Source organism: Poecile atricapillus, chromosome 3 (assembly GCF_030490865.1).
Source record: "Poecile atricapillus isolate bPoeAtr1 chromosome 3, bPoeAtr1.hap1, whole genome shotgun sequence".
Taxonomy (NCBI): domain Eukaryota; kingdom Metazoa; phylum Chordata; class Aves; order Passeriformes; family Paridae; genus Poecile; species Poecile atricapillus.
Genome location: NC_081251.1, coordinates 94,720,847 through 94,730,580, shown reverse-complemented (window position 1 = coordinate 94,730,580; position 9,734 = coordinate 94,720,847). Strand labels below are relative to the sequence as shown.

General features: G+C 48.6%; 1 protein-coding gene across 2 annotated transcripts; it reads left to right on the top strand.

The window, feature by feature from the left end:
• Positions 1-3,591: 3,591 nt before the first annotated feature.
• On the top strand, positions 3,592-8,834 carry BATF3 (basic leucine zipper ATF-like transcription factor 3). 2 transcript variants are annotated; one of them, XM_058835605.1, is made up of 3 exons: positions 3,592-3,705; positions 4,897-5,001; positions 7,502-8,834. In XM_058835605.1, the coding sequence occupies exons 1-3, from the start codon at positions 3,592-3,594 to the stop codon at positions 7,685-7,687; spliced, it is 405 nt and encodes a 134-aa protein (XP_058691588.1). In that variant the 3' UTR covers positions 7,688-8,834. The 2 variants fall into 2 exon arrangements, with proteins under 2 accessions (XP_058691588.1, XP_058691587.1); XM_058835604.1 differs by lacking the exon at positions 3,592-3,705 and adding an exon at positions 3,962-4,266.
• Positions 8,835-9,734: the final 900 nt, after the last annotated feature.

Genomic DNA, 9,734 nt, shown 5'->3' with positions numbered 1-9,734 from the left:
ACACTACAGTGCATGTTTCTAGAGACTGAGGCATAGTTGGTCTGCACAGGATTTCAGGTAAGTGGGAATGGATGCCCTGAGTTACAGCAGTCACTTGTTCCATAGCCCGTGTTGTAACTGCAACTGGGTGGAAGAAGAAAAACGCATCTGGAAATGTTGGCCAAACGGATTGTGTAAAGAAAATGATAAAGCAATTAGGACTCCAAGTGCAGCGTATAAACTAGGAATTTAAAAATCTAATGGCTACTTTTGTCCAAGCAGCACTGTAAAGTGAGCCTCCCCTTAAATTCAAGTTCTGTGATGAGCTAAACTCAACACTGGAATGTTCAGCACTTTTTCAAATGTTTATTAACAAGTTCTACAGCCAATGATAACTGCAACTAGCTATTCTCCCCATTGGGAGAAATATATAAAACACTTCATTTTTTCCCTTTCCAGTAGCCTTTTGTCCTTCAGTTAACTTTTCATAGGAATTGGCAGTGTTGTGCAAGACATGTCTAATCAGGCTTCTACTGAAATGTCACAACAGCCAAACTTCTTATTTTTAACTTGGGCCGAATTGGTATTGCATCAAGAAACGTCTGGTAGTTTTTCTTTATATAGCCTTTGAATTTTGTAAGACAGCTCAATGGTGATGGATGCTTAGGTTCATTTACAAACTGAGTTTGAGTTCCTTGGCTTTTGGGGGTGACACAGAACACCACGCTGTTTGTTAGTGTGTACTGTCTGCAATGTGCTTTTTGCTCATGAGGCTGGGCCATCCCCAGCCAAGAAAAACTTGCAAATTGGAGCAGCATCCACGCATGCTTTTGCTGTGTTTAGGATTACAATCCTAAAGAGGAAGCTCCTCTTCTAGAAATCTTCACGTGGACCCTGACATCTGTTTGGAAACCTGGGTGCTCTGAGACCCAGTTCTGACACGTGCCATTCTCCAGATGAGCTGTGCTGTGCTAAGTTGTGATCAGAGACTAGTCTGCATGTGTGTAGGCTGCTTCAGTGCAGACAAAAGTCACTGATAAACTGCCATTATAAAATGTAAGCTCAGCTGACTAAGCTGCTTTCTGGGCTGCTTTTCTCTCCTGCACAGAAATGCTCTGCCTTTACTGCTGCACTACCTGGAATTACTGTGTAGGCACTTCTACAGATGTACCAGAGATAGCTTTAATACTAACTAGAAACTTGTTCCCACAAGCAAATTTTGACTTGTCATTTCCTTTGTCATTTGTTCTGAACAAGAACAGACAATTCAGACTCAAGGGGACTGTCCCCTGGCTTTGTCCCATGCTTGTGTTATCCTGGAAACCTTATTCTGCAGCTGCTGGGAATGATTCAGTGAAGTGGATATTTATTCAGGACTGATAAATTCTTGGTGAGCTGCTCATGATTTGATGCTGTCAGGTAGCTTGTGCAGGTGCCATTTGTGGCAGCATTGCTCCTGGAGCGTGGAGTTCAAAATCCTTCTGTGGAAGGGGGCTTTCCCACAGATCACTCCAGAGGGCTGTTGAGGTGTTTTATCCACAGAGTTCATACTGTTTATTGCAAGAGAACATACCTGTTCCCTGAGCTTGTGAAAATATTGGTTTCTAGTTCTGCTTATTTCAACTGAGCTTAAGCTACAAAGGCAGCAAGAAGCCAGTGCTCTCTTTTTAAGCAACTGTCCTGTCTTGTTTTGAAAAGACAGGTGTCTGCCAAGGAAGGCAGGAGCCTCTCTTGAAATGGAAAATGTAAAAAGCCCCTCTCTGAATTATTTTGAAATTAAGGGGCTCTCAGGCAAAGATATGGGAGTAGGAATAACAGTTCTTTACTAGTATGTATAAATAAAAGAAACAAAAGTACAACTTAATTGGAAAATTAAAATAAAATGCAGTAGTACAAAAAACCCACTGGCAGAGTCAGAATACATCCTGGCCCCTGTTGGTCAGGGTGTTGGTAGCAGTCCCATTAACTGGTGGCTGCAGTCCTCCTAGAGAGACAGATGTGATTCTGTTGAAGCAATGATCCTGTAGAAGGGATCCTGTAGTTTTCCTCTGAAGGTCCAGTGGTGGTGTAGATGGGTCCGGTCTTCCTCTGGGAATCCAGTGGAGAAAGGCTGCCTGTGGTGGTCCAAGTCTCAGATTATATCCAGGTAGGAATGCTTGGCTCCTCCCCCTGGGTGGAGCATCTCCCAATGGGATGATGTAATTTTATCAGTCATGCACTGAGACTCAGTGGCCCATTAACATGAGATATCCCCCTGGAGTTATGAGAGATGGGTCATGGAAGAGATAAAGAACACTGCCCCACCTGTTTTTAACAGCTTGTAATAGAATACATACCTTTGGTTACATCTTGCATTGCAACCTAAGACATGTCCCAACTAATTCTCTGCTCCTGCTCTCGTGTACTGCTTTCCTTTAACTGCATGAGATGTAGTTAAAGCAAGATCAGGCTGTTTCAAAGGAGCAGTTGAGAGCAATTCACCCTCTAATAACTGCCTGGTGGCAGGGTTCTTTCCAGGAGGTGCTGGTTTGTATCATCTCAGCTGGAGAATGGCACACTGAATCCACACCTTCTGCTGCCTCCATGAGCAGCCCTTGGTGAACATCCTGCTCTTGGTGCACAGGATGGCAAAGGGAGAAAGAAGCAAGACTGCTTTTGAAGAAACCAGGGAATGCCCTGTGAGATGCTTGGGAGACCCAGCACAGCCTGGGGATGCATGTTAGGTCAGGGTATATTGGCAAGAGTGTGCTTCCCAGTTGTGGTCACCAGCCACCTTCCCGTGGCTGTTAGGGTAGGAAGACTCACAGAGACTCGGTCCTCCAGGGTTGGAGACCTTTGAAAAGTGCAAAACCAAATAAATGCATGGATAGCCTGGAGGGTGGAGACACAAGATGCTTTGAGGTGGAACAGCTGGGAAGAAGTGATTCAAACCAAGGAAGTCATGCTCAAGTCTTTTAGTCACAGTCTCAGAGCCTACCAGGAAACCTGTGGCAGAGCACAGACGTCGGTTTGACTCTTCGACTCCTGGAGAACATGGTTCCCTCACCTTCAGGATGAACGGTTAGCCAGATCTTCCTGGAAGGATAGTCTATATTTACTCATCTTGTCAACTCTTTAACTTCATCTAAGCTGGATGACTCAAGCTTCTGAGGAAACCAGAAAAATAGGGAAGTATCTGATTTATTGAGATACCTGGGGTTTTATGACTGACTGCCCTGCAGTTTGGGGGCACATACCCTGCTCATCTGGTCATGTGTGTTCGCCTCTGTGAGTTGAGCTCACCCAGGATGGTACAAGAACTACAAATCCTTTTGCAGTAGAGCAAGGATGTTGAAGTAGCAGTCAGTGCAAACACCCCCTTTCAGAGCATAAGGCCAAAGTAATTGTGCAATTAAAATGCAAGGAAGGTGTTCCCAGAGGTAAAAGAAACAGTGTTCAGTCTGTTAAAATACTCTCGATGGAATAGTAGAACAGAAAGATTTTTGTCTGCAGCGACTGTATTTCCATCAGTCTTTGTCTGGCTCTGCCTTTACAAGAAGTCTGTCGCATTTCCTTATTATTTAAAGGAACAGGGTGAGTAGCGAAAGTGAAAATTGCTTTATCCCAGCACGGATGCCGCGTCCTCACCCCCATGACCCTGGGCTGAGCTGGCTGTCCCTCATGTGGGGCTGCCGCCGCTTCAGAGAGCCGATGTCACAGGAGCGCGGCGGGCGGGAGCGGCCGGAGGTGAGCGGCGGGCGGCTCCCGAGGGCAGCCTGGAGAGGAGAGAAACTGCGGGGAGTTTATTTCTGCAGCCGAAAGAGCGAGTCGGGCCTCCCGGTGGGGCGTCGAACCCAGCCGGCCCCCGGGGCTGGGGCTCTCCGGGGGGATTTTCAGGCAGCTCCTGCCCGGCAGCGCCGTGACCCGGACTTTCCCCCGGCTCCCGGCGGCTGACGAGAGCCGGCGGTCCCGGGGGGCGGTCCCGGCGGGGGAGCAGTGCGGGACGGGGCTGCCGGCTGCTCCCGGGCTCCCGATGCAGGCGGGCACCATGTGACGGCCATGTGGGCGGCGGCTCCGCCCCGGCACCTGGCGGCGGCACCCCCGGCCCGGGGCGGCGCGTCCCCCGCTCCGGCCCGCCCCGGCCCGCCCTGCCCTTGTGCTCCCTTCCCTCCGCTGCCTCGCACTCGCACCCCCCGCGGGCCGGGGGAGCCCTGCGGGCGGCTCGGCGGCGCCGGGATGTCGTGCGCCGTCCCGGCAGCGGGGACCAGCGCTCTGCCCCGGGGCGCGGCGGCCGAGGGCGGCCAGCAGGTAGGGAGCGGGCGGGGGTCGGCGCTGGGGCCGGGCACATGGGACCGAGTCACGCCGGGCAGCGCCGCGCCGGGGGTGCCCGCTGCCCCTGGGCATCGGCCCTTCTTTCCCCGGGAGGCGGCCGCCGTGCTGGCTCTTCCCGGGTGGGAGAGCGGGCGGACCGCCGGCGATGGGCGGAAAGGTGCCAGGACACGGCGCGGTCAGCGGCTTTTCTCCAGCCGCGGGCGGCCGGGAAGGGAGCAGGGATTTCATCTCCGCTGCTCGCACCTCCGCCCCGTCGGCCGCGCTGGAGCGGGGCAGGTGTAAAGTGCTGCCCTCCGGGCAGAGCGGGAGCGCCGGTCCCCGCTCGGGTAGCCAGCTTCCCCCATCAGCAGCAGCGCCCCTGCCCGCGGGGCTCTGCGGCATCCCCCGGGCAGCCTGCCGGCTTCCACGCCTCCGCTTGGGGTCCGCCTGTGCGGTGGGGCAGAGGGATGCGCTGCTCTTTGCAGGCACCATGCGGTCTCTGGGAGACCGAGGATCAGCGCTGTGTAACTGGAAGTGTTCGTTCTCAGAAAGTTACACACCCGACTTTGGGCATCTTCTGTGTGCACCTTGCAAACTAGCGGAGTGTTTCTGGCTGATGTCTTCCAGAGTCACGAAGAAGATGACAGAAAAGTAAGGAGAAGAGAAAAAAATCGAGTTGCTGCACAGAGGAGCCGGAAGAAGCAAACTCAGAAAGCAGATAAACTTCACGAGGTGAATGGGTACTTAGCGCTTTGCGGGCATGGCTTGGGTACCAAGCACGGGACTTTACAATAAACAGGAATTCTTAAGCAGGCGTGGGCCTGTCTTCACACTAATCCTACTCAGAGAGCTGTGGGTGTGAGGCACAGAAAGGCATGCTGTGGGATGCCTGGTCGGGAACTCCCAGGCACTGATGCTGCTCTTGGACAGTGCAGCTCTGCCTTCAATGGCACTGCTAGGAAGAGAGAGACAGGGTCCAGCCCTTGCCTCATCCTCCCTCTTTTGCTCCTCCTGTGATCACCCAAAGAATGGGATCACAGGGCTCCTTTGGGCTAAACCAGATCCATTTTTTTTTTTTTTTTTTTGTATTAGTGTTAAGCTTGTCACATTTGCTATGACAGTGGATGAATTCTTGCTGTTGGACGAGGTAGAAGGTGATGGAAGAGGAGGGGATCATGCAGTGGCAACGCTGGCTTAAATCAGTTCTAGAACGGTAGTGTCAGCACTGCTGCTCAGCAACGGGGTCCTCAGACATACCCAGTTGAAAAGGCTTCCTAGGAACATGGAAACCTGCAAGCATGAGAGCTTGGCTTGGCTAGCTGTTTGTTACACTTGTATGCTTTGAAAAGTAACAGTAGATGTTAAACAAATAAAATGAAAGTAACTGATTCTTCCAGAAGCTTTTAATATTGCAATGTGGTGTGGTTTTCTTGTGTCCCCAGTGCAAACACTGGAGGACAGGGACAGATTTTCTCCGATTTTGGATTTTACCTCACACAACAGTGCTCTTGTAGCCAGGAGTCAGCTTTTGGGGTAATTGTCAGTTTTGCAGCACACTGCCATTGAGGCTGAGTCAGTTGTTCAGCTCTGAAGATTCATCACAGGCTTTATTCTTTCTCACTGTGGAAAGATCTGCCAGCAGTTAGCTGAGACTAAGAGGGACAATGCGGGGAGTTTTGGGCTTGGTTTTTCCCAGATCTTCTCTGAGTCAGCGCCTGAGAAAGCCAGGTGCAGGGTACTTCTGAAAAGGGGTAACCCCTGGCTTTTGTGGAATCATATTTGGGCCTGTGCCATTCTGCAGCCTCTCCGATGTTCCTCCTGAACTTGAGGATCTTCCTCATGCTGTGAATCTTCATTTTGAGGCACACAGATTTTTCCAGGTGTAGGCAGATCTGGTTTAATAGACATTCATTCTTAGCAAGAGCAATGTGACAGTCTCACCCCTGAAAATGGGACATAGCAATGGGACAACAACTCTTATTCCAAAACCCAGGACCATGGAGTCTGGGGCAATAAGAGATGAGCAGAATGACAATCGGGGTCTGACAGCTTGGCTGTAGTTTGGCTCTGATACTGTGTTAGGAGGACTGTGATTGTTTTACTCTGAGAGGTGGCAGAAGGGTGTGAGGGAGGGCAGGGAGCCCAGAGTTCTGCAGCTAAGGGGAGCAGAGGCAGTGCCAGGCTGCCCAGAAGAACATTGCATGGGAGGCTCTCCCTGCTGCCTTTTAAGGCTTTGCACGTGTAGGCTTTGCAGTTTGCTCTGAAGCTTTCCCAGGGAGGTGAGATTGAGTGGGTGGATGTCGAGATTGAGTGGGTGGATGTTTAGCCTTGGGCCAGGAGCAAGACATCCATCTGCAGATTTCCAGTGGGCTGGCTCTCAGTCTCTAGCTCCCTTCTCTTTGGAATGGGAAGGCTTAGAAGCAGGGACACTTGAGATGCACAGGTATCAAAAAATGTGGCACAGGAGCCTTGCATCCATCACATGTGTGCTGAGAACAACTCAAAACTCCCCTGCAGTTAACAGCACCTTATTTATTGCCAGAGAAGCCTTAGATCAAAAGCAGTCTGGTCAGGGATAACCATGGCAGTGATCTGGCCTTCTGGTGGCAGAATGAGTCTGGCATCAAGCTGGCATGATGCTTCCCTCCTCCTTAGTTCTTGGGCTTATGAGCAGGTGACTACAAGCTCTGGCAGGCCTGGAGGAGAGCACTGGCCACGTTGTGCTAGCCTGGATAAATGTCTTTTTCCTGCACTGCCCTGGGGCAGGGGTGCCCTTCTCTCACCAGCAGTGCCAGGCACCGTGTTTTCCCAGCGCCCCTCGTGTTTTCCCAGCACCTCTCGGCAGTCAGTACTTTCATTTTCTCTGATCTCACAGTGCAGAGTCCATTTTGGCCCTTCCCAGCAGAGGCAGCCCAGGCTGGAAGAGGCCACCATGGGGACACAGCCACCCATGCCTGCAGCCCTGGGCTCCTGGGGGACTCCTGAGAGCCAGCAGCACCTCCTGGTCTTCAGGGCCATGAAAGGAATCACAGTGTGGTCAGGGCATAGGTTGTAAAGCACTTGCTCTGTTCAGCACCCAGGCTGTGTCTGTCTTTCATCAGCACTTTGTGAGTTGTAGTAAGGAACCGCACTGTTTTTCTACAGTTATGTGAATGTACCCAAGGTGGAAGCACTGAAAGGAATGTTTTGACTGTAAGTTGTTGGGTTTTTTCTTTCTTTCCCCTCCTTCCAGGAATATGAGTCTCTTGAGCAAGAAAATACCTCCCTGAAAAGAGAAATTGGAAAGCTAACAGATGAAATGAAACACTTGAGTGAAGTGTTGAAGGATCATGAAAAGATCTGTCCACTATTGCACTGCACCATGAACTTTATGACCATACCAAGGCCTGATGCACTTGCCAGCTGCCTACCCAGATGAGTGCTCTCCTCAATCACCTCTAAATGTGATGTGTGAAAATGCCATTAACAGGAGGTTTGAAGAGCTGCCCACTTAGTGTGCAGCTCTTCCATTGAGCAGGGCTGGACTCGACCATGCAGCTCTTCTCCACTTTGAAATGTTACAGTCTTCTGAATCTCAGGAAAACACCAGAACAGAAAAAAAAGACAATTTGATCAGCAGCTTCTAACTTGGTAGACTCTTCAAGTCATGGTTTTGCCTTCAGAAATATCTAAGTGCCCTGCAGCCCACTATGGAACAATGGAATGTAGACAGGGAAAAGTACCGACCTCAGACTGGGATGCCTTTCTCCCACACATCCACTGCCAGTAACCCTTTGTCACTTGTCACCCATGTATGTCATGATCTGGCTGCTGGGTTTTATCTCTCTAAACAGGTTTGGTTAATAAAAGTGATATCTTTATAATGCTCTCCACCTTCTTCAATAATCAATGTCTTTATAGCATTTCTGCTTTTCATTTGCTTGTCAATGCCAAAGTCTAATGCTAATCTTCCTGTAAGTTGTTCTGTTATTTACTTATCACCTCTTCATTGGTTCCTCTTTAGAAGTGTGTGTAACAAAAGAGTTTTCTTAGTCCTTAATATTCCAAATCATCAGCCCTGCTGGCATTAGTCCTTGGAGTGTTTTATATCCTAAAATGTGGCTTGGCCAGTTTCTGATGGTGATTGCTCTGTGTGGAAGAAAAGCAAGCAGAGTTAGATGATTTTAAACATTGTTTTAAAAAGCAGATTTTAAAATTTATTCTTTTAATGCACCCACTGGAAATGAACAAATATCTTCATCCTTCCTTCATCTTGCTTTTTGCTTCTGGAAGATTATGTCTGTGGATTGAGCTTTGCCAATCATTTTGTTCCACATCCACACTGAAGTTGTTTGATAATTGTTTGAAAGAAAAGCATTCTGTTTTCTATAACTATTTCTTTTTAGTTACAAAAAGGAAGTATGATTGCAATGTTACTGAGAAATACACAGATAAATGTGTTTACCTTCTCTGAAGATTCCTAGTAGTGTCAGCCTCTAGAAATGTGGATGCTGTAGCTTGGGATCCAGCAAAGAGTGTTTTTCTCACAGTATTTCCCAGTCAAAGAGCACCTTTGGATAATAAAAATCTCCCCATTGCCAACTCTCTCACTTCAGCATCTGGATTTTTTTCAGTTAAATTATGGGATTAATTTCTCCTCTCACCAGGATCACAGTACTATCAGCAGAATACAATCTGAAATGTCTGAATTATATATTTTTTTTTTAGTTTCTTTAGTAAAATGGTGCATTGCTGATCACTGCCAAGATAGAATTTGGGAAACCATGCAGTCAACTCTGCCTTCTAAAGGACCCTCTTGTACCACTGCCTTAGGCTAGAAACTCCAGATGAGCTGTTGGCTTCTTCAAATTTTTTGTTAAGTTGTTCCCAAGAGGATTTCCAGAATTTGCATCTGCATAATAAATGCTGTCTTCAAAGTTCCTTATGGTCCCATAAGGACTGAGTCATCCCACAAAGAGAATCTGCTGCAGTCCCTGCTTAGGAAAACAGAAGTCTCAGTACAGTTCAAGATATGCATTTTGGGTAATGTCCTTGAAACTATTCTGTGTGTCACCCTTAAGAAAGGATCTTATATTTATCCACACACCCATGTTCCTTCAGGCCCTGGATGCCACTTTGTGATTTGGGCAGAGTAGAGATGTAATGGAGAAGGAATGGGAATGAACAACATTCACTCTGGGAAAATCCATCATAATTTAGGATGAAGGGAGAGAGGAAATGCTTCATATCTCTTAACTAGGTGTGTGCAGCTGACTGGAAAGTATCTAATTTAGGTCAGGACTGTGCAAAGCTGGAGCCTTACCATACTGAGCCTTGTGGACCCTCAAAAATGGGTGGAAAGATCAGCTAGTCCATCCCAACAGAATCTTTCTAAAGATTCTTGTTCCACAGATGCTCTCTTCTAGAAGTAGAAATCTAGTTCCCTGTGTAAAATCCTCCTTACACATTTATTCTTCTAAACACCT